This window comes from Schistocerca serialis, chromosome 9, assembly GCF_023864345.2.
Source record: "Schistocerca serialis cubense isolate TAMUIC-IGC-003099 chromosome 9, iqSchSeri2.2, whole genome shotgun sequence".
Lineage (NCBI taxonomy): Eukaryota > Metazoa > Arthropoda > Insecta > Orthoptera > Acrididae > Schistocerca > Schistocerca serialis.
The window spans coordinates 345,216,717-345,240,755 of NC_064646.1; the positions used below are offsets into that span (position 1 = coordinate 345,216,717).

Below are 24,039 nucleotides of genomic sequence, written 5' to 3' on the forward strand. Positions count from 1 at the left end.
CAACAATGTAAAATATGTAGAGTGCCTGGTTAGATGAAAGAGGAGGCCCGATAGTGATGTTTGTAATCTCCTTGGGCTATTTATTGTACAATTTTATTCCTTGATGGAGAATGCTGTTTTGAGTTTTATCTTTCTCCTTTCTTGTGTAAGTTCAGTCCAGATTCTGTTCCGTGGTCAAGGATATAGCTGTTTCTGCAGTAATTACCAAGATTATTTTTTATGCACGTAGCTGATTGGCAATTTTCTCATTTGGTGTGATTAAAATCCCAAGGGTTTTAAACAGACCTTGACAGTGACCCCTACCACTGTTTTTATTATTCGTAAGGCCCTCTTCTGTAGTTTGAAAACTATATTCACATTTTATGCTTTCAAACATAGGAATTATAGAGCCAACCAGTTGCAAGTATCTGTTTGGTACATTTACCTACGTTTCAACCCCTACTAAGGATGTCTTCATCAGAATGAAATTTTGAGAAACTGTAAAATTACGTTGCAGGAAAGCAGTGTTCAGAATTTAGAGCAGCTCTGAATTCTGATCATTGCTTTCTTGCAATATAATTTTATGATTTCTCAGAATTTCATTCTGATGAAGGCACCCTTAGTAGGTGTCGAAACCTGAGTCAATGTATCAAACAGTTATTTGCAACCGGTTGGCTGTATAACTCCTAAGTTTGACACTTACGTACAGTTGCTGAGAAACAGCCATTTTTAAAACTGTAATTTTGTACTTTTGTCTCCCAGGAAGGAATTCTGTAGCTAAGATTTGAGTATGCATGCTAAATAATGCATAACTAAAAGGTAGTAGTCATTATACACTGGTGACAGGATGCTAAGGGCATAACATGCTAATTAGATTGTAAGTATCTTCGCATGTTTAAACCACTTATAATGAGAATCAGTACTCATTCGTTTAACAGTCTTTATGTCTCTCTTTGGACTGAAATTGGTGGCATTTGTTGTCTTTATACTCAATTTATCTTCATTACATTGTTGTTTCAACAGTTTGCAACAAATGATTATTTTCCCTAGTCCCTGGTAGAGTATGCCCAGGTTTAAATCTTTCTTTTTATTTTGTTTGATTTTTTTCTTTTCTGATGAAAGTAAATTTAATGCCATGAATACTTGGTAGAAAAGTGAAACTCAGTTATAAGTGTAAGAAGCTGCTGTGCCGATTGATTGGTTGTTACAAGCTTGCTCTCCCTACTAACCCCCCATCCCCTTTCCCGTTTTTAAAAAAAATCTCCAGTCTCATTACAAGGTGACTTTCCATGACTTGTACCAAAGAAATTCCATTCTGTCATCATTCCTGGGTCTCTTTTATGACAGTACAAATCGAGAAACTTATCATAACTGAAAGAATGAATGTGGGATATCTGAGCAAACTGTGATTTTACATATTTGATCTGCTCCTTGATGTAAACATACACAGTAATTATGTGATGTTGCAGAAGTCACTGACAGTCAAAGACTAATAGATTCCATTTCCTGATTTAGGCGAAGAACATTGTATTGCATTCTGAATGATAAATGAATTGTTTTCAGCAAACTTCATTAGGATAATCAGCTTATCTTCCCTTAGATCACGTTTAAATGTTTTGAGATGCAAGCTGGTATTTTTCTGAATGATGGTGGGATGACAAACTCCAAATTTTTGTTGCTGCTACTACTACAAAAATTGCTGTGTGTCCAGGTGTCTTGATCGGTGTAGACCCATTGCTTGTACACAATAATTTCCTAAGGAACGTGCTCTATAAAATAGCTGGCAACTGCAAATGTTACAGCTTCAGACCCAGGACATTTTTCACAGCAGATATTAAGCCGTCTTTCTGAGAAGCTCCTTATTGTTTTCACTAATCACTGCTCCACTGAGTGTAAGCGTGACATTCTGAAAAAAAAAAAAAAAAAAAAAAAAAAAAAAAAAAAAAACACACACACACACACACACACACACACACACACACACACACACACACACACACACACACGAGAGAGAGAGAGAGAGAGAGAGAGAGAGAGAGAGAGAGAGAGAGCAGGCATTCCAGGTGATCAAACTGTTACTCATCATTAATTTTACAGAATTTTGAGAACCATATTTCTCTGCCCCTTTCGATTCCTGTAGCACGTACACATTTTCCGTGAAAAGCAAAGCTTTGCTGCGTGTATATGTTTGTGCCTGAAAGCCTAACTGCCCCCCCCCCCCCCCCCCCTCTCCAGGACATACTCTCCTAAATTCATCGTCTTAAAAACAATTTTTCACTCTACAAGTGATTTCTACTGGTAATATCTTCTTTGTTAATTTTCAGCAAGTGGCTGCAATGCCCTTCTCTGCCTTAAGCTTTCAAGCACACTTTACCATCCTTTCTCATAAACTTTAGGCCACAGTCTTCATCAGAAAAAGAGGAACACAATACCATTCATTTACGTAGCTAAACACACCTCATGAACATGACCACCAGCTCTGTCAGCTCAGGGACAAGTTGCCAGAGTGGGTGATCATGTGTGCGTGAAGTGTGCTTCACTTGTGTGAATGAATGCTATGTTGTTCTCTTTTTCTGACAAAGTCTGTGGCCTAAAGCGTATGTGTAAGCGTCTTTTAATTGTGCCTCTCTGCAACTTACTGTGTTATCTTTGTGGTATGTAGCAATCAGTCTTTCCTACATTGTTAGTATTCCTACCTAGAAGGTCCATTTTTTTATTTTACCATCCTTTCTGATATTTCAAAATCTGCTGCTGTTTCTGTGATTGTCAAACTTATAGGTTCCAAGTTACAATTTGTGTCTGTTCTTTATTATTGGATTCCTGCATGTTGCCATTCATTTCAGTCAGAAAATGTGCACACTCAGCGCAGTTTCCACATTGCTTACTTTTATTGGCTCGTTCAGTTTGCCATTTCACACTCGTAGCATTTACAACATGATATTCAGTTGTAGTCTGTGCCCTTTGAATTTTCTGCTTCAAATACTGAAGCTCATCTCTGGTACTTACAGCTCATTTCAGGTGTGAAATATCAACTAATGATAAAACTTTGTCCAGATATTTATTTAATGCAGTCTTTCAAGCTGGACAAATTATCTGATTTGGCTTTATATTATGAAGATGTTGCTTCTTTGTCTTCTTCAGAGCACAAGCCTTATTTCCTGTTTTAATATCAACTGCCCAAATTCCTGTCTTCAAATTATAGTACTTTTTGCCACAGGAATTAAATCATTTTTCTTGTAAACTCTCATATTTAGTCAAAAGCAAGCCTTCATAGCATAGACGAACTTGAGATGTGTTGTCCAGTTTTGCTTCAGAGCATTGGAAGAACTCTTGTTCGCATTCACTAAAATCCATAAACAGTTTCAGGGCAGCCTTGTTTTTGTGTGGAAAATTACATGACACTTTGAAGCTCCACCTCCTTGCTATGTTGAGCAAGAAGGTAAGCTGTTTCCTTGTGTGTCCATTTCTACTCAATCGCAAGAGTATTACCTCCAAAATGCCGTTGGTTCAAATTGCAATTGAATGAAATTGTGCAAATTTTACACCACCAGAATAAAACATTCAATGAAGATATATGCACATAACTAAACAAGTATTAAACAAAACTAGTATTATTGTAAATACAGATCAGATTATAAGTGTTTCATTGTCTTGTAAAGCATATAAGAGCTACCTTTAGAGAAAAGAATCCACTCAGTACACAACAAACACAGATAGTTTGAACAAGACTGTACAAGAATGAAACTAACATAATTATTGCCAATTGTTAAAGCAGCTATTGACATGAGATTTTCTGCACATTGTGTACCTTATGGTATTTTCCACATGAAATTAGTCGGTTAAATAGCTACAGTTTTATATTTGTATAAAAATGCTGAAATGCAAACTTACTTTTAAACTTACAGCTATTTAACAAACTAATGTCACATAAAAAACCACAAGTTACACATTTAAGAGAGAATTAAATACTGTACGATATTGATTATGAACATTTTTATCATGCATGGCATTGTTCGACATGTAGTGCTCTTTGTTTGGGAAGAATTTTTGATAAGACAGGCCCCAAAAAATTATGGTTTTCAAATGCTATTACCTCAAATTATTAGAACTACAAAAAAGAGAGGTCTATCCTTTTTACTTCATTCCTTATTCCATTTCATTTTTTACAAAAAGAATTTAGTAGAGCTGAACACATTAGAGATGTTTAAAACAACAGAAAAGATTGAAACTTCTGGTCAGGTTAAACCTGTGTGCTGCATGCTGAAACTCAAATTCATAACCTTCATGGCGCATGTGCTCTTCTTAGAGTGTTAGTCCTGTAAGTTCTGTGAAGTTTGGAAGGTAGGAGATTAGGTACTGGCAGAAATAAGGTTGCAAGGACAGGTTGTGAAACATACTTTGATAGCTCCATTGGTAGATTCATTACCTGAGAAAGGCAAGGGTCCCAAGTTCAAGTCTTAGTCTTGCACACATTTTTAATCTGCCAGGAAATTTCACATCATTTCACATTCAGCTGCAGTATAAAAATTCCGTTCTTGAACAAAAAATGACTACTTATTTGCAGGTTTTGGGTTGTGAAGGAGGAACACTTAGAATGGAACCTGGATCAGTGTGGTGATGTGTATTCTTGGTTGTTGAGTGCAGTATTTGTGTGATGCCTAGTAATTGACTCAGAGTAATATGGAGGCAGCCAGGTATCAGTACACATACTCAGGCGCGCTGTGCCTCAGTTACTTTCTGTAATGTTTGAGCTCATTATCATTTATGAATGTGAGATACCTTTCATCACTATCCATCAAGGGTAATCTGAGAGCTGTGTTGTATGAGCACAGGTTCCTCCAACTTTATTTTCTATATGATAATGCATGAGACACCTTTCCCACCATGTGAACACAATCCTGCAAGATACTTGACTGAGCATGTTACAGATCAATTGAAACCAGCAGTGCATTGTTGCTGGAACTCTCATTGCACACAAGGTGACTTCAGGAGTGCTGCTCTCAAGGAGTTGAACAGGCTTGAGCAAACAAAGTGTGATATCGTGTGACAGGGGTGGGAGAGTCATAAGTTTTGTGATGTTAAATGTATAAATCTAAAGTATCACAACCCTATAAACTTCAGCTCTAATAAAATACTTTAAAATATTACTAACTGATCAACATTATTAAATAAGGTTTACATTTGTTCGCATCAGTTTTTGACACATGGCAGCACCACAAGTTCACACTTGCTGCAGCTACAATGCTGCCCATTGGCGACCTTTGATGTACGTGAAACGCCAATACTGCGTTTGAAGTGTTGACAAAAATAGCCATTGTGTCAATTTTGTGTTGTCAAAACAACTAGAACCAGTGGCCATAAAGTTAAGTTAGTGTTTTATATTATTTTAATTTTTTGTTCTCCCCACTAAAAATATATTTAGCGTTCTGTGGCTGATTGAAGAACAGAATAACCTATAACAACAAGTTTGGTTGTTTTATGAACTACTTACTATAAAGTAATTTCGGCCAGTTTCAGTGCTGTTTTCACTACACACACACACACACACACACACACACACACACACACAGGATAGTTCCTGTCTGCACAGCTCAGAAAAGCTGGTGGTGGTGGTGGGTCCAGTAGACACGGGTTGTGAAGCACTCATTGAAATCTCACATGTTGTGCCACTGGGTGGTCCATCATGTTTATGTACCAGTTTGGCAGTGGCCATTCATTCTAGCTGACTTCTAGTTGGTTGTCATACCAATGTAAAACGCTGTGCAGCAGTTGCAGTAGATCTGATATATAACATGGCTGCTTTCACAGGTCGCCTAGCCTGTGATGGGGTGAGATAAGCTTATGACGGGACTGGAGTAGGTGGTGCTGGGTGGGTGGATTGGGCAGATCTTGCATCTGGGTCTTCCACAGGGGTGTGATCCCTGTGGCAGGGAACTGGGGGTGGGAGTGGCATAGTGATGGACTAGGATGTTGTGGAAGTTGGGTGGGTGGCGGAAAACCACTTTGGGAGTATGTCCCTCATTTCAGGGCACGATAATAGATAATCAGAGCCTTGACAAAGGCCGTTGTTCTGTCGTTCCAGTCCAGGGTGGTATTGGGTGACAAATGGGATGCTTCTTTGTTATTGATTTTTGGAATGAATGTGAGGATCATGTGTTTGTTAGGATATGGCATGAGGGATCTGGTTGTGAATTATGTCTGGAGGTTATTGCCTGACTGAGAAGGCCTTTGTGTGGCCTTCAGCATACTGGCCAAGGGAGTTCTCATCACTGCAGATGTGTCAACCATGGGTGGCGAGACTGTGAGAGGCAGTTTTTGGTGTGGAACAGGTGGCAGCTGTTAAAGTGCAGGTACTGTGGTGATTGGTCGGTTTGATGTGGACCAAGGTGTGGATGGAGCCTTCTGAGAGGAGATCAACGTATAGTTAGGTGGCACGATGGATGGGAAAGAAGGTATTGATGGGAAAGAAGGTATTGAGGCTGTGGAGGAATGAGGATAAGGTGTCCTGGCCTTGGGTCCAGATTATAAAAATGTCTTCAATAAACCAGAAAAAGACCATGGGTTTCGAGTTTTGGGAAGCTAGGAATGTTTCGTGTAGGTGGCCCGTGGAGGGGTTGGCATAAGAGGGTGTCATGCAGGTGCACATGGCTGTGACACGAATTTATTTGTATACCTTCCCTTCAAAGGTGAAGTGTTTATGGGTTAGGATGTATTTGGTTAGGTATATGAGAAATGAAGTGGTGGGTTTGGAATGACGTGCATACATGCCTGAAGGAACAAACACTGCTCGCGATCAACAGATCTATAAAATAGAAGAAACGTTTTCCCGGTCTGGCACAAATTGTTAAATGTCACCAATAAACTGTGAAGCTGAAGTCCGATAGTGTTCATAATGTGAACACACATCTTCGGTTCCATACAGCTGTAGATGGCATAAGTGTCCATTGTGAGAGGTAGTGTTCAGTCGCAGCAAGGCCATGGGCGTGAGGGATGTTGGTTTATAAGGAGGTTGCATCAACAGTGACAAGTAGGGATCCAGGAGGTAAGGTTGTGGGGATGCTAGGTTTTGGAAAAACGGTTGGAGATGTTGATCAACAAAGGCCAGGATTCTTTGTGGGGGCTGTGTAACCAGCCACAATGGGGTTACCAGGATTGTTAGGTTTGTGGATTTTGGGGAGCATGTAGAAGATGGGTGGGGTTCTCGTTGGGGTGAGTAGGGTGATGGATTCAGGGAAAAGCTTCTGTGAAGAGCCTAGGGATGGGATTAAAGGTTGTTTTGGACATCTAGGATGGCGTCACTTTGGCAGAGCTTGTAGATGGAGGTGTCAGACAACTGGCGTAGGCCCTCTGCCAGGTAGTCACTCCTATTCATCACAACAATGGTGGAACATTTGTCTATCAGGAGGATGATCAGGTCAGGATCCATTTTAGGTAGTGTAGAGCAGACCATTCTTCTATTTAAAGGCTGTTGTTCTTAGGAAGGGACCTGGGTAAGGATGGTGAGGCCAAGTTGGAAGTTAGGAAGTCCTGGAAGGTGACCAGGGGATGGTTTGGTGGGATTGTGGAAAGGTCATGGCTGAGTGGTGGTATGAATTGGGACAGACAGGGTTTGATGTTAGGATTGGATTTGCTTTGGTTGAAGGTGTTGGTGGCAAAGAATTGTTTCCATTGTGGTCAGCAGGAGAAGGGGAGTAGATCTTTCACAAATCCAACATGGTTAAACTTGTGAATAGAGCTGAATGTGAGGACTTTGTATGGGACTGAAACTTCTGGGGGGAGGGGGAGCTGACGATTTTGGCGGTGAGGTTAACAACAGTGTTCTGGGATTGTTTCAACTCTGGATTTCGTGGAGTGTTGGTAGGAATTTTTGGAGGACGTGGTAGGTTGAAAAGATCAGCTAGGCAGGGTCTGGGCACTATAAGGGATTGACAAAGAGGACACTATGGCTGGAATGGGGGTTGGATAGTGGTGCCCCAAGGCGGGGGTATTCAACATTTTACATGTTTACTTTCAATTACAGGAAGAAACAAAACAGGGCATACCAGAAGACACTAAAGATGTTAATTTACAATCGATTGAAAGCCAGTTACTTCAGACAGTACCTAAATCAGTGCCTAGTCAGTACACTTAAGATGAAGCAACAAAAAAAAAAGCATTAAGGAAATATGTTAAAGGTGACTCTTAAAAACTTAATTTGACCTAGAAAACTGTGAAAGTAATTTTGACTTGGCAGCCGCTTTTAAAATTTGAAATACTATTGGTTGGCCTATAGTAGAAGAAAATCAGTCCAGCGTACTTGACGTCATCTCGGAGATTGCACGTTTTTGTGGTGTAGCTTATGGTTCGTGTCACACTGAAATTATAAGGTACTGCAAAACATTGGACAACTATTAGGTTCGCATTCGGGAGGACGACGGTTCAATCCCGCGTCCGGCCATCCTGATTTAGGTTTTCCGTGATTTCCCTAAATCGCTCCAGGCAAATGCCGGGATGGTTCCTCTCAAAGGGCACGGCCGACTTCCTTCCCCGTCCTTCCCTAATCTGCTGAGACCAATGACCTCGCTGTCTGGTCTCCTTCCCCAAAACAACCCCCAACTATTAGGTAAACAAGGCTATACTACTAGTCGATCAGGGTTATACTCAAGACTTCTTCCCAGAAAAGTCAATACAGAAGAACAAAAAAAGCACATGGTAACTGTTCCTGTTAAATTGTGCAATCCAGGCTCTTGCTACACATGAAGCTTAAAGATGACCAATTCTATACAGGTACGATAAGGAACCTTGAATCTTTAGCTTTAGTTTTAGGCCTTGGCCAAGTATTGTTTTTATCAAGGAATGATGAAGCACTTGTGCCATTATGTATTGAAATAGCGAAAGCTCAAGCACCAATAATAATGCGCCTTGGCTACTGTTTAAATTTGCCAGTTCATGATTTTGTTGTTATCGAAAAACAAACTTATTCACTGTATTTATGCAGATGTTGTAATAAAGATCCTGTAGCTTTGACACCTCTGTGCCTACATTTGTAGCGAAAAACATTCTTCCTCTAATGCAGAGATTCATTCCACAGATATACATAGACTTTCTGAATTGCCTGCATTCAAAATTTAATGATAACTCAAGAATAATACTTTGTAAAACCTGCGTTTATCTTTATTAGTGATCGTGTTTCTGATGAAAATCCAAGATATGAGCAAATTATAGTTCCAACTGTTCAACATTTTAAAGATTTTGACTTTGATGCTATTTACATTACCACATATGCTCCAGGAAGAAGCAACAGCAGAAGAGTGGAGCAACAAATGGTGTCTCTTAGTTCTTAACTTGCTGTTGTATTAACACATGACTATTTTGTTTCACATCTTGATTCCAGCGATCAAACTATTGACTTGGAGCTAGAAAAACGGAACTTTGAGAGTGCAGGCATCGTCTTGGCTAATATTTGGAGCCAGTTGGTCATTTATACTATTTTCCTCTGGTTGACAAATACATTCTGCAAACAGATACCTCACTGAATATTGTACAGGCTAGGACATTGGAAAATGATGTTTCTTGGTACACAAATCATGTACATGAATCACAATATTTTTTACAAATTGTAAAATGGGAGTAGATCATTAGTTGTTGTGGTGTGTAATGATCTAGCCTGTGATGATTATTACAAGTGGGGTTTTTACTGCCACCTGCTTTGATTAAACAGACTTGAGACGGGTATGTACACATAGGAAAATTATGACTCCAGAGGTAAATTTGCTCCTCTGTTACTTCAGATATCTTCAGGTCTCTGATCGTCACCCACATTTGAAGCAAGTTCTGTATGATCGCTATTGCCCTAGTGTTAAGGCATGTTTATTTAAATGATCATGTTCCATTTGTGGTCTACATTTTTCATCATACAAAGCCACTAACCAATACATGCAACCACATAAGAATCAACAATTGTTTTGCCCATCACAAAGATTTGATGCTATGCAGTTGGATGAAGATGATGTGATCACATAAAATGTTCCTAACGTTATCCAAATCAAGAACAAAGTGACTGCTATGCCAGACACGAATAATATACAGGAATGAGTTCAAAGTTCAAGGACACAAGTTGATTAAATTATGTAGTGTTCATTTGATTTGTTGTGTGTTATAAATTTTCTGTAATGTGTGATTCATTTAGGGTTTTATGAAAAAGAGATTTTATATAGAATAATATAAACAATGTTGGAAGCACTGTTTTAATTTAATAATTTCTAAATTTAAAACTGCAAAAATGTGATATTACACCTATGGAGGGGAGTCAAACAAATGTGATCACCTGGGACAGATTTGGGAAGTCTTATTTCTTCCTTCCCTGAACTCCTTGATTCTACATCAACACACACTTGCATATATTCTTCTGGTTCAAAATTTTCTTCGGCAACTACAACACATTTTCTGCAGCATTGTGTAATTAAAGGCTACACAGTTTTCTACAGCAGTTGGTTTTTAGAGTTGTTAATTTTATTAAATTGTAACAAAGATGATGTGACTTACCAAGCGAAGCGCTGGCAGGTCGATAGACACACAAACTAACACAAACAAACACACAAAATTCAAGCTTTCGCAACAAACTGTTGCCTCATCAGGAAAGAGGGAAAGACGAAAGGATGTGGGTTTTAAGGGAGAGGGTAAGGAGTCATTTCAATCCCGGGAGCGGAAAGACTTACCTTAGGGGGAAAAAAGGACAGGTATACACTCGCGCACACACACACACATATCCATCCACACATATACAGACACAAGCAGACATATTTAAAGACAAAGTGTTTGGGCAGAGATGTCAGTCGAGGCGGAAGTGCAGAGGCAAAGATGTTGTTGAATGACAGGTGAGGTATGAGTGGCGGCAACTTGAAATTAGCGGAGATTGAGGCCTGGTGGGTAACGGGAAGAGAGGATATATTGAAGAGCAAGTTCCCATCTCCGGAGATCGGATAGGTTGGTGTTAGTGGGAAGTATCCAGATAACCTGGACGGTGTAACACTGTGCCAAGATGTGCTGGCCGTGCACCAAGGCATGTTTAGCCACAGGGTGATTTCAGACAACACCACATACAAAGTTTGCTAAGGTAATCCCATTCCTGATGTCCAGGCGGAGCTTCAAGGAATCCTCAGAACCTTAGGCCCCCTGCAAAACCTTTCACCTGACTCCATCAACCTCCTGACCCCACCGACACCCCGCACCCCTACCTTCTACCTTCTTCCTAAAATTCACAAACCCAATCATCCCGGCCGCCCCATTGTAGCTGGTTACCAAGCCCCCACAGAACGTATCTCTGGCTACGTAGATCAACACCTTCAACCCATTACATGCAGTCTCCCATCCTTCATCAAAGACACCAACCACTTTCTCGAACGCCTGGAATCCTTACCCAATCTGTTACCCCCGGAAACCATCCTTGTAACCATTGATGCCACTTCCTTATACACAATATTCCGCACGTCCAGGGCCTCGCTGCGATGGAGCACTTCCTTTCATGCCGATCACCTGCCACCCTACCTAAAACCTCTTTCCTCATTACCTTAGCCAGCTTCATCCTGACCCACAACTTCTTCACTTTTGAACGCCAGACATACCAACAATTAAAGGGAACAGCCATGGGTACCAGGATGGCCCCCTCGTACGCCAACCTATTCATGGGTCGCTTAGAGGAAGCCTTCTTGGTTACCCAGGTCTGCCAACCCAAAGTTTGGTACAGATTTATTGATGACATCTTTATGATCTGGACTCACAGTGAAGAAGAACTCCAGAATTTCCTCTCCAACCTCAACTCCTTTGGTTCCATCAGATTCATCTGGTCCTACTCCAAATCCCACGCCACTTTCCTTGACGTTGACCTCCATCTGTCCAATGGCCAGCTTCACGTGTCCGTCCACATAAAAACCCACCAACAACCAACAGTACCTCCATTATGACAGCTGCCACCCATTCCACATCAAACGGTCCCTTCCCTACAGCCTAGGTCTTCGTGGCAAACGAATCTGCTCCAGTCCGGAATCCCTGAACCATTACACCAACAACCTGACAACAGCTTTCGCATCCCGCAACTACCCTCCCAACCTGGTACAGAAGCAAATAACCAGAGCCACTTCCTCATCCCCTCAAACCCAGAACCTCCCACAGAAGAACCACAAAAGTGCCCCACTTGTGACAGAATACTTTCCGGGACTGGACCAGACTCTGAATGTGGCTCTCCAGCAGGGATACGACTTCCTCAAATCCTGCCCTGAAATGAGATCCATCCTTCATGAAATCCTCCCCATTCCCCCAAGAGTGTCTCTCCGCCGTCCACCTAACCTTCGTAACCTGTTAGTTCATCCCTATGAAATCCCATACCACCTTCCCTACCCTCTGGCTCCTACCCTTGTAACCGCCCCCGGTGTAAAACCTGTCCCATGCACCCTCCCACCACCACCTACTCCAGTCCTGTAACTCGGAAGGTGTACACGATCAAAGGCAGAGCCACGTGTGAAAGCACCCATGTGATTTACCAACTGACCTGCCTACACTGTGACGCATTCTATGTGGGAATGACCAGCAACAAACTGTCCATTCGCATGAATGGACACAGGCAGACAGTGTTTGTTGGTAATGAGGATCACCCTGTGGCTAAACATGCCTTGGTGCACGGCCAGCATATCTTGGCACAGTGTTACACCGTCCGGGTTATCTGGATACTTCCCACTAACACCAACCTATCCGAACTCCGGAGATGGGATCTTGCTCTTCAATATATCCTCTCTTCCCGTTACCCACCAGGCCTCAATCTCCGCTAATTTCAAGTTGCCGCCACTCATACCTCACCTGTCATTCAACAACATCTTTGCCTCTGCACTTCCGCCTCGACTGACATCTCTGCCCAAACTCTTTGCCTTTATATATGTCTGCTTGTGTCTGTATATGTGTGGATGGATATGTGTGTGTGTGCGAGTGTATACCTGTCCTTTTTTCCCCCAAGGTAAGTCTTTCCGCTCCCGGGATTGGAATGACTCCTTACCCTCTCCCTTAAAACCCACATCCTTTCGTCTTTCCCTCTCCTTCCCTCTTTCCTGATGAAGCAACAGTTTGTCGCAAAAGCTTGAATTTTGTGTGTTAGTTTGTGTTAGTTTGCGTGTATATCGACCTGCCAGCGCTTCGCTTGGTAAGTCACATCATCTTTGTTTTTAGATATATTTTTCCCACGTAGAATGTTTCCCTCTATTATATTCATATTATTTAATTGTAAGTTATATTGCAGTTCTGATAAACTCCCCCCCCCCCCTTTTATATTGTTGCTGCAGATCAGCTATTGCATTATTAAGTTTTAATAACTGTGCTTAGGTTGATATTTGTTTTCTATTACAGATGCTGGAAGAAGATGCAAAGGAAGCAGATGGTATTGAGGATGATTCTGGCATTGATCAGGATATGCTCTCAAAGTTGAGCAACTTGAGTCTAACAGAAGCAAATACTGAAGATGCCATCACCAATAGTGATGCCAATGAAATAGAAAAAAAAGTACTTGTTGAAAGTAATCCTGTATTTGATCTGAAGAGATGCAGTTCAAAAGTAAGCATGTTGTTGCTGAATAGAAACAAAGTTTCTAATCAGCTAATTAATGTTTTCATTTCAACTGATTTATAAGTACAATGGAAAAAATGGTCACACATCCATAATGATATTCTACTATGTTATTCTCAGTATGTTAGTAATAAGAGGAATGTCTATCATCTACATTAATGAATACTTTTATAGTATGTCAGATTAACAAAATATAAATTGTTTCTGTGTACTGCTCATGAATTTTTATGTAAACAGCCAGATGTGTTTTATCTTTTTAGCAAGATGTCCTTAGTGGTTCTCAGTAAAATGTCTGATTAATTACTTGAAGATCAGGCAGTTTTCCCTGAAGTACTTTTTCCTGTAGAGTCACTTCAGTTTTGTAATCGAATGCATCAAACTGCTATTTTTGCTACTGCATATTGTATTAGGCTTACAGCCATGGAAACTTCACACTTCTCTCTGTTAGTTTTTTGAAGAATGTTGTTACTTTTGCCTCATATTGATGTCCTCTGTAACACATGAAATGAACATGTTATTATGCATGCTCTTTGGTTCAGCAACATTTAATACAGAAATCAGTATTCTTTTGTTTCACCATAGCTGGTTTCACATTAAATGATAACAGTGGGTGCTTATTTTCATGACAGAGTTCTCATGTAAAGTAAAGCATTCCCAGAAACAACCAAACTAACCATTAGCCTAATATCATGTGCATCACCAAAAATGGCATGTGAAATGTTATGTTATTAAATTATAGTGCGTATATGAAAAAGTATGACATTCAAGCAGTGTGTGATCTTCTAGTAATGAATTACACATTTTACTATCTTCTTCTTCTTATTTTTGAGGCAAAATATGTCTGGTTGTATAAACAAAACTTCATGTGTGGCATGCTAAAAGGCATTTTCTCAGTAACTAGTGCAATTTGTGTGCTGCAAAAAATAAGCACAACAAGAAGATTGTCACAAAATATGGTAGTAATCATACTTAAATTTCCTCTCATACAAGTGAAAGGGTGCTGCAATCCATTGTGTGGACATGCGCAGTCACTTCATAGATTGCTCGTGCGTGGGCAAATTGCAGTGACCAGTCACTGATCGCATGTGAATTACAGCGATCTGATGGATCGCATACAATTCGTTAATGCAGTATGGCTGCCTGGAAGGCTAGCTGTGATGTGTGGTAATATGGCTGTGACTTGTTTGTCTAGGTATTAAGCATTGTTGTGTTGTTTTGTTTCATTTCACCTTGCCCACATTGAATAAGAATATTATGTTAGAATTTATAGTTGTTCAGGAACCACGAATTACATTGTAGAGCGAGTTGCCATTTGTAGTGGGAAGTAATAGATACTACACCCTCTGATTATGCAGTAATTAGCATTTTGGAGCACAAGATTTAGAAATAGTATTGATGGGAAGTTCACAGTTATAGTCACTATACACTCAGCTGAATCTGATGATTTTGTGATATTTATGAAACAATTTCATGCATTATTAAATTTATTAACTTCTAAACAGAATGATGTACCATAATATTAAATGGACTCTCCCTCGTACAGTTTATAATGAGTTATGATAATCTTCACTGCCACTATTGATAACAATTCTACACTTTGAGATTTGCAAACAGGTTGTGTAAATACTCACAGTTAGTTTATAACACTAATGAATAAAAAAGAAATTAGTGACTAGTAAAGGAAAAATGAATTGTGTTAGTGCATTGGAAAGATGTACACAACACATTTGGCATCAGTGAAAAAAATAATATATACTGTAAAGTAATCAACACTTCCCAAGAAAAGGATTTCAAAACAACTTTAATTAATTACAATTCTAGTTTTTTTAACTATTTTTTTCCAAATATTCATGTGGATGTGATGATCAACTGCAACTGCTGTTAAACATACAAGTTCATTTTTCACAACAGAAATTCTCAATAAAATGGCTTTAGTAATAACAGGTGAAATTGCTGATATTTAGTGGGATTGAGACAAGTGACTGATTGCAGCAGTAGTGCATGCGACATATTGCTGGGATCCAGCACTTGTATGTGCGACCCTTAAAAAATATAATTAAGAACCCTAGATTGGGGGCAGGCAGGGGGGGAGAGGGTGGGTTGGGGTAGGGGAGGATAAACACTGATGATAGACATATTTAAAAGTGAAAACACAAATCATAGCTTTTGGAACTATTATTGTAGTTCTATTATCTGCTCCTCTCACCCTGAGGTCTTGGTGACTTGCCACTCCATTCTAGCCTTTCCCATCCTATCCCTTTGTCCTCCCTGAGGAACAAACTACTAGTTTCAGAAGCTGGTATTAATGTTTCCACTTTTAAATGCTCTAGTGGCAGTACTGAAAGTTTGCCTTCATAAGCTAAGTAATGGCTATCCATGCGATTGCAATATTATAGTTTTCTCAAGTAAATTATCTGCTTCTTATCACTCATCTTAGAATATTCACTATTAAAATTTTAACACAAGTCTTTTTTGTCTTCTCTAAAAGCTTTGTAGACTGTTCTTTAAACAGTTGTATATATTGACAACAGCCTCACAATACTCTTACTTTCATACAAATTTTGCTGTCGGTAACTAATTACAGTTTGAAAACATTAATAGCATTCATAATATTAGAAGGAGAAATGACTTATACTATCCGTTATTCTTCTTTAGTGCGACACTGAAAGGAGTGTGCAACTCAGCCATAAAAATCCTGTTTTTTTTATCTATTACATAATAAAATTAACTTCGAATATAAATTGAGATCTTATCTGCTTCGCATTTACTTCATCTTCACAGAATATTTCTCTGTCCCCTTGTATATAGTTCCATGACGTGGTCTTGCAAATATAATACATGGTTTGGGATAATATACCAAACACATGCAGATTTAAAGTCTTCTTAGGCATGTCGTAATCAATGGGTAGACAAGTTCTTGATTATGTAACAAGGAAATACAAGAAAGTGGTGAACAATATTATGAGAAGGAAAGTAGCTATTCATCATATAGTGGAGATGCCAAGTCGCAGATAGGCACAACAAAAAGATTTTCACACGTAAAGCTTTTGTCAACAACATCCTGGATTTTCCATTGTTTGAGGAAAGTGATTAATATTTATAGTGTATATAAAGAAAGAGTTAGAATATGTTGACAGCTCACTTTGGCCTCAGATGGCACAGTTATGACACGGAGGTTATATCATAACAAAGTTTTTGTAAAATTGATGGGCCCGATATTCTTTGTTTATATCAGAGTTGCTCAGTCACCAGGATCAAAGTCATTGCATATTTAGGAACAACTATCGCAAACGATTTACGGTGGAATGATGACAAACATAGCAATGGGAAAGGCAGAAGGAAGATTATGATTTAATTTTCTGTCAATAATTAAGTTACTAGGCATGAAGTACAAGCTCATCAATGATGATGAAGGAAATCAGCCAGTTTTTCCCCTAAAAGAATCGTCACACCATTCACCTTGATTGATTTCAGAATACCATGAAAAACTTAAATCTGGAAAGTCAAACTGTGATTTGAACCCTACTTCTTCAGAGTGTAAGTTAGTTGTCTTAACCACTGTGTTACTTCATAAGACATGGGAAAGGTAGATGTCACACTTAAGATCCATGGGAAGAAATCCAAAAATATTGATCATTCATTGGAGAGATTGTTGACAGATAACAATATAACTAATTCTTGAGTATTGTTTGACAGCCTTGGGTCCTTTACAAGATGGAAGGGGGAAAACGAGATGCAAAGAAGAACTCTATACAATTTTTCATGGTGTTGTGTAAAGAGCATCACAAAATCTTTGACAAAATCAAAAAGTGACTCCAAAAGGAGGATTTAAATCATGAAAATGCTTAATATAAATGTGGTAGATGGTCAAAGATTTTTATGGCTCCTCTGTGCCTCTCTAAATCTAAGTGATGCATGAGCAAGTCATTTCTCGTCCTAGTATTGTATTTATGAATGTTGGTATTGTTTTCAAATTGTGATTAATAGACAACAAACTTTATATGTGAGTAAATGCACTATGTGGCTGTTGTCAATTACCCTCAATAAAGAGTCGTTCAAAAAACAGTACTGCAAGACGCTAGTGAGTTAAATTGGGAAAAGTAAGGCAGCTTTTTGGCATTTTCATCTCTAGTGTCTACTGCTGCCCTTAATCAAAAGTCCAGTAGACATTTGTGTAGATCTGTAATATTTAACTTCAAGCTCAGGTTCTTCTCAATATGTATAAACTCCTAAAAATTTGGGATATTATTTTTTGTCTATTGATTTCTTTTTCATTCATTATTTTAGATTGGTGTTCAGCAGGATTTCCTTGACATCTTTTTGTAACTTTTGCCTGTACATTTTGCACAACTTGAAATACTGTTGTGGTGTCAAGCCTGTGAACCAAATTTTTTCCCCTGCCTAGCTTTTACACCAAAATTTAATGTTTGTTATTGACAGGAGCTTTCTGGAGTGCAATTTTCAGTGTACAATAGAGACAGTCAGGTGCAAGTAGGTAACGGATCTCTGTAATATTATACTGTTTGTGTTCACTTCACATGGGTAATATTTAACTTACCTAGCATTTATACACATAAATATAGACTCGTTCTGTAAACAAACTATATGCCCTGCAGCCAGGTGACTCGCGAGTTTTGGTGTTCTCGTAAAGGTAAGTCATTTTAGATTATAACAACATTTAGTTTAGTACTGATTCATGGTAAATAGGTGTATTAGTGTGTTTTTTAAGCGTACTATTAAAGGTTTCATTTTTCTTTACATAATATAGCAGAAAACCTGAAAAGATCGTACAGTTGGTTTGTAGTCGTATTTTCTGTTTACGTTTTGCCACAGCGAATCTATAAACTTTCGTTTAATTGTTCTTTGCTCTCTCCAGCAATTTAACTGTAGTGTACCTCTTTATTATTTAACTCACATTTTCGGAAAGTAGCGTAAAGTTCAAGTTGTTGTTTCAGAAACTTTGCACTGTTGCTTTTGTTTACATATAGTTGTGTATAGCCCAAATTAGTGGAATCAGATTTTCATGTTTATCTGTAATTTAACAGACTTATTCATAATAAACTATTGTGTTTATCATGAGTGAAAAGTGCTTGACTTGCCGTAGAATTGTTAGGTCGGGGCTTTGGTGTGACGGGTGCTGTAGTATTTTCTATGTGGGTGACTGTAGTTTCATGGGAGTAGGGGAAGTAAATGAGACTCATCAGTGGTTTTGTAGGATATGTGGTAGAGATAACAAGATATTAGAACAGAAGGGAAAAATTGCTGTCCTTCAGGCTGAGTTAGAAAAGGCCAGGGGAAACTTTGTCAGGTTAAGGAGGGAAAAGGGCAAAGAGAGGTGGGAAGTGGCAACAGGAGGAACAAGCCTAGAACTTCATCTGACAGCTTCGTGGTGAATGTGGAAAATAGATTTCACCTGTTGCTTCAGTTAGAAGCTGGTGAGCCTCAAGAAGCTGCAGGTGTAGACAGGGCACAACAAACTTTCAGCAGCAAATTGAAAAGTAAGAATGTAGGAAAATCAATAAAGAGAAAGAAAGTGTTGTTGTTAGGTGGTTCCCATGGAAGAGGTGTTGGCCAACTTTTGCAGGATGAACTGGGATCAGAATACCAGATCAGGAATTTTTTTAAACCGTGCTGGTCTGGGGCAGGTAACAAAGGATTTAGGATCACTTTGCAAAGATTTCACTAAGGAAGACACTGTGGTTATAGTGGGTGGGCCAGGTAATAGTATTGTCAGAGAACCTGGGTACAGTAGAGAGTGTGACCTGGCAAAGATTGCATTAGCGTCAAAGCATACTAGTGTTGAGTTTGTATCTATTCTTGGGCGCCATGACCGACCTAATTTGAACTCTTCTGTGAGGAGAGTTAATTTTAAATTGGAATGGCTGCTTACGTTGGATGAAGGGTCACACATTGGTGTGGTTCCTGTTGTTTCTCTGTCAATAGGTGGGATTATACTAGGCATGACCTTCACCTCAACAGGAAAGGGAAGGGTAAAGTGGCTGGGAAAATAGCAAGAAAGTTAAGGGGGGAGGCACTGTCATGAGTGATAAAATACCAGTGGTTATAGGGTTGAGAAAAGATCCTTTTTTTAGGGTAGGGAGGACAGAAAGAAACCAAGTTTTAAGAGAAGTTAGGATTGAGACAAACCTTCAGTTTTAGAAAGAAACCAAAAAAACATAATTCTAGCTCATTACATCAGCATAAACAGCTGTTGATTAAGAATTTTCAACAATCAGCAGAAATTTCAACTCTACACAATTTTAACTAAGTAAATGTGGAATGTCAGCTGTTTTTATTGCATCAGAATATTCAAGGACTGAGAAATAAAATTAATGAATTAATTATCTGCATAGATGAATTACAGTCCTCAAACCCAGCTGACATAATCTGCCTCTCTGAACATCATGTGACCACTGGTATAGAACTTTTAAGTGTTACAGGATTTAGCTTAGCATCTCACTTTTGTAGAGCAGAAATGGAGAAAGGAGGAGTCGCCACATTCATCAGGAACTGTCATAAATTTAAGAACATAGACATTCATAAATTTTGCCTATGGAAGCATGTGCAATATAAGTATAATTTCATAAAAAATCCTTCGTAATATTAAGTGTATATAGAGCACCTGCAGATAACTTTAATCTGTTCATAAACCACATTGAAGCTGTACTGGCGCATTTAACAATCAAAAACAAAGAAATAGTGGTTGCTGATGACTTCAGTGTAGAATTCCTTAAAGACTCTCTCAGTAAGAACTTATTTGAGTTAGTAACACTGTTATTCAACTTAATTCCGACTGTAAAGTTCCCAACTAGGGTAGCCAATTGCTCACAAACAACCTTTGATAATATATTTCTAGAAAAGTCCAATGAACAAAATTATATTACAAAACCAATAGTCAATGGCCTCTCAGACCACGACATGCAGTTCCTTCTGTTAAATGTTAATACTGAACAGGATTTAAAATCTGTTAAATCTGAACTCAAGAGGGTAATCAGTAAGCCAAAAATTGATTATTTTAGGACACTCCTCAGAGCCATTCACTGGAGTGATGTTTACAGTGCTCATGGCATGAATGAAAAATATAACACTTTTGCTAATAAAGTGCTTATCGTATTTGAACGCCATTTTCCCCCAAAACTAACCAAGGTTAAAGCAAAGTTTACAAAGAAGCCATGGATTACTCAAGGAATAGAGGTATCTATTCCTTGATCCTTGGGTCTTCTGTTTGACAGAAAACTGTGCTGGTTCTCCCACGTTTCCTATCTTTCGGCTTGCTGTCTGCAACCCCTCAACACCCTCCGTGTCCTGAATGGTACCTCCTGGGGAGTGGACCAAGTGGTCCTTCTTCGCCTCTATCGCACCATAGTCCACTCGAAATTGGGCTATGGAAGCATAGTTTACTCCTCTGCTCGGCCGTCTATTCTTTGGCGTCTCGACTCTGTCCACCACCATGGATTACATTTAGCGTCTGGAGCTTTTTACACCAGCCCTGTGGAAAGCCTTTATGCTGAGACTGCTGAACCTCCGCTGTCGAATGGGTGAGCTGTCCTTCTGAGTAATTATGCTAGCCATCTGTCTTCCATGCCTGCTAATCCGGCCCATGACGTTTTTTCGACGCCTCCTTGGATTTAGGGTATGCAGGCTGCCCTTCCTCTCTACTACCACCGGGAGTCCACTTACGTCAACTGCTACGTTCGCCTTCCTTCCACTTTCCTAGAACTTTCTTGACAACTTGGGGTACAGCACCACCTTGGGTTCGGCCCCAGACCTGCCTGCTCCGTGACCTTTGTCAGTTTCCCAAGGATGGTACCCCTTCTCTTGTTTATCATCAGGAATTTGCTGCTCTATGCGCACAAATGAAGGATGCCACATTTATTTACACTGATGGCTCAAAAACATCATTTGGTGTTGGGAGTGCCTATATTGTTGGCGACACCCCTAATCAATTTAGGCTTCCCGACCAGTTTTCGGTTTTTACTGTGGAGCTTTACGCTGTCCTCCAGGCTGTTCAATACATCCGTCGCCATCAGCAGATACAGTTTATTATATGCTCAGATTCGCTCAGCTCTCTCCTCAGTCTCCAAGCTCTCTACCCTGTCCACCCTCTGGTCCACTGGATTCAGGACTGCCTCCACTTGCTCCACTTGGGTGGGTGGGGGGTGTCTCTGTGGCAATCCTCTGGATCCCAGGACATGTTGGTATCTGTGGAGATCCTCTGGATCCCAGGACATGTTGGTATCTGTGGAGATCCTCTGGATCCCAGGACATGTTGGTATCTGTGGAAACGAGGCGGCTGATGTAGCGGCCAAGGCTGCAGTCTCTCTTCTTCAGCCTGCTGTTCGCATGGTTCCCTTCGCCGATCTACGGAGTGTTTTATGTCGTCATGTTGCTCTTTTACGGCATACACATACACTTCCCAATAATAAATTGCAGGATGTGAAGGCTCTTCCCTGTGCTTGGACCTCTTCCTCTCGGACTCGTCGTCGAGAGGAGGTAATTTTAACTAGACTCCGGATAGGGCACTGTCTTTTTAGCCATCGACATCTTTTAAGCAGCGATCCTCCCCCGCTTTGTCCCCACTGCTCTCAACTGCGGACGGTGAGACACCTTCTACTTGAGTGCCCCTATTTTAGTCTGTTACGCACCTGTCTACAGCTGTCGCCTGATATATCTTCCATTTTAGCAGATGACACACGCTCAGCCGATCGCGTTCTCGAATTTATTAGTGTCAGTGAGATGACGTCAGTCATTTGAAGCTCTTAGGGGACAAACAACCCCTCCGTTTTTAGTTTCCCCCCTTTTTTTGAGTTTCGTTCCAATTGCTGCTGGTTTCCAGTTTGGTTTTTTACCTTTTCCTAAGTCTCTGACCGGGTGCTAGCTAATGACTGTAGCAGTTTTATGCAAAAAAAAAAAAAAAAAAAAAAAAGACGTAGGTTGATTTAGGTTTATAATATTGTAATATTTAGTAGCTGTTATACAGCTGACTACCGGTAACAGTTTGTCTTGTTTCATTTGCCATTGGAAATTAACTCCTACAATCCAGATTTTATTTTTAGTAAGGCATCTGTGTGTCTTGGTGTTGCTGAATACCAGGGCGGCCAATTGCCACAGAACTGGTTAGGCACCTTGGAAACTCCCACGTTCCATGCTATCTCCTATTGGCTAGGGTCATTTCAGAAAAATAAATGATGGTCAGATTAGTAATTTCAAACAATGGAAAATCCAGGAGGAAATAGTGACAATATTATGAGGAGGATAGACTGCTACTCACCATATAGTGGAAATGTTGAGTTGCAGACAGGCACAACAAAAAGACCACTAAAAAAGTAAGCTTTTGCCTGAAAGGCCTTCATGTGAATTAGATAGCACGCATACACACTGTTGCAAACACAATTCGCACACAGGTGACCACTGTTTATGGCTGCTGAGGCCAGACTGGCACTAAATTTTTTGCCTTATCGACTAATCTAAGGAAGATCATGTGCAGGTAAAGTGATTTAGTGAATTCCTTAGCTATGTTTAGCTCATCATTGTATAAGTTTTTAATCTTTGCACTGACAGTCATTTCAGTTCTGGCTGATATCACCAGGGAGATTACATTTAAATTTAATATGCAATAAGTGTTGATCTGCAATTACAGGTTAACTCTTCAGAAACAACCAAATACAGAAGGCCCTCTCTTTGACAGTCGCCTTGAAAGCATGAGGTTAAGGAAACAGTCTACAAGCAAGGCACAACAAAACTACCATCATTGTTCTTTCAGTCTTGCATTGCACCATTAGTGTACATCATATATACACATACACTAAAGCACCAAAGAAACTGGTATAGGCATGCATATTCAAATACTGGTATATGTAAACAGGTAGAATACGGTGCTGTGGTCAGCAACGTATAAGACATCAAGTGTCTGGCGCAGTTGTTAGATTGGTTACTGCTGCTACAATGGCAGGTTATCAAGATTTAAGTGAATTTGAACATGGTGTTACAGACTACACACGCTGGTTCGCAGCATTTCCGAGGTAGTGATGAAGTGGGGATTTTCCCGCCTAGTTCACGAGCATGCGGCTACTATCAGGAATTCGGAAAACAACAAATCTCCGACATTGTTGTGGCCGGAAAAGATCCTGCAAGAATGGGACAAATGACAACTGAAGAGAATCGTTCAGCATGACAGAAGTGCAACCCTTCCGCAGATTGCAGTGCTGGGCCATCATCAAGTGTCAGTATGTGAACCATTCAATGAAACATCGGTAATATGGGCTTTTGGAGCCGAAGGCCCACTCGTGTACCCTTGATGACTGCGAGACACAAAAGCTTTACACCTTGCCTGGGCCTGTCAACACCGACATTGGACTGTTGATGACTGGAGACATGTTGCCCGGTGAGACGGCTCTCATTTCAAATTGTATCGAGTGGATGGATGTATACAGTTAAAGAGAAGACCTCATGAATCCATGGACCCTGTATGTC

General features: G+C 39.9%; 1 protein-coding gene across 1 annotated transcript in view; it reads left to right on the forward strand.

The window, feature by feature from the left end:
• The window catches only part of LOC126418783 (transcription termination factor 2), a 307,228-nt gene that overhangs the window by 254,871 nt on the left and 28,318 nt on the right, over window positions 1-24,039 (forward strand). Inside the window, exon 15 of the mRNA XM_050085715.1 lies at window positions 13,351-13,554. Coding sequence (XP_049941672.1) covers window positions 13,351-13,554 — 204 coding nt within the window. The remainder of the gene's footprint in view (window positions 1-13,350; window positions 13,555-24,039) is intronic.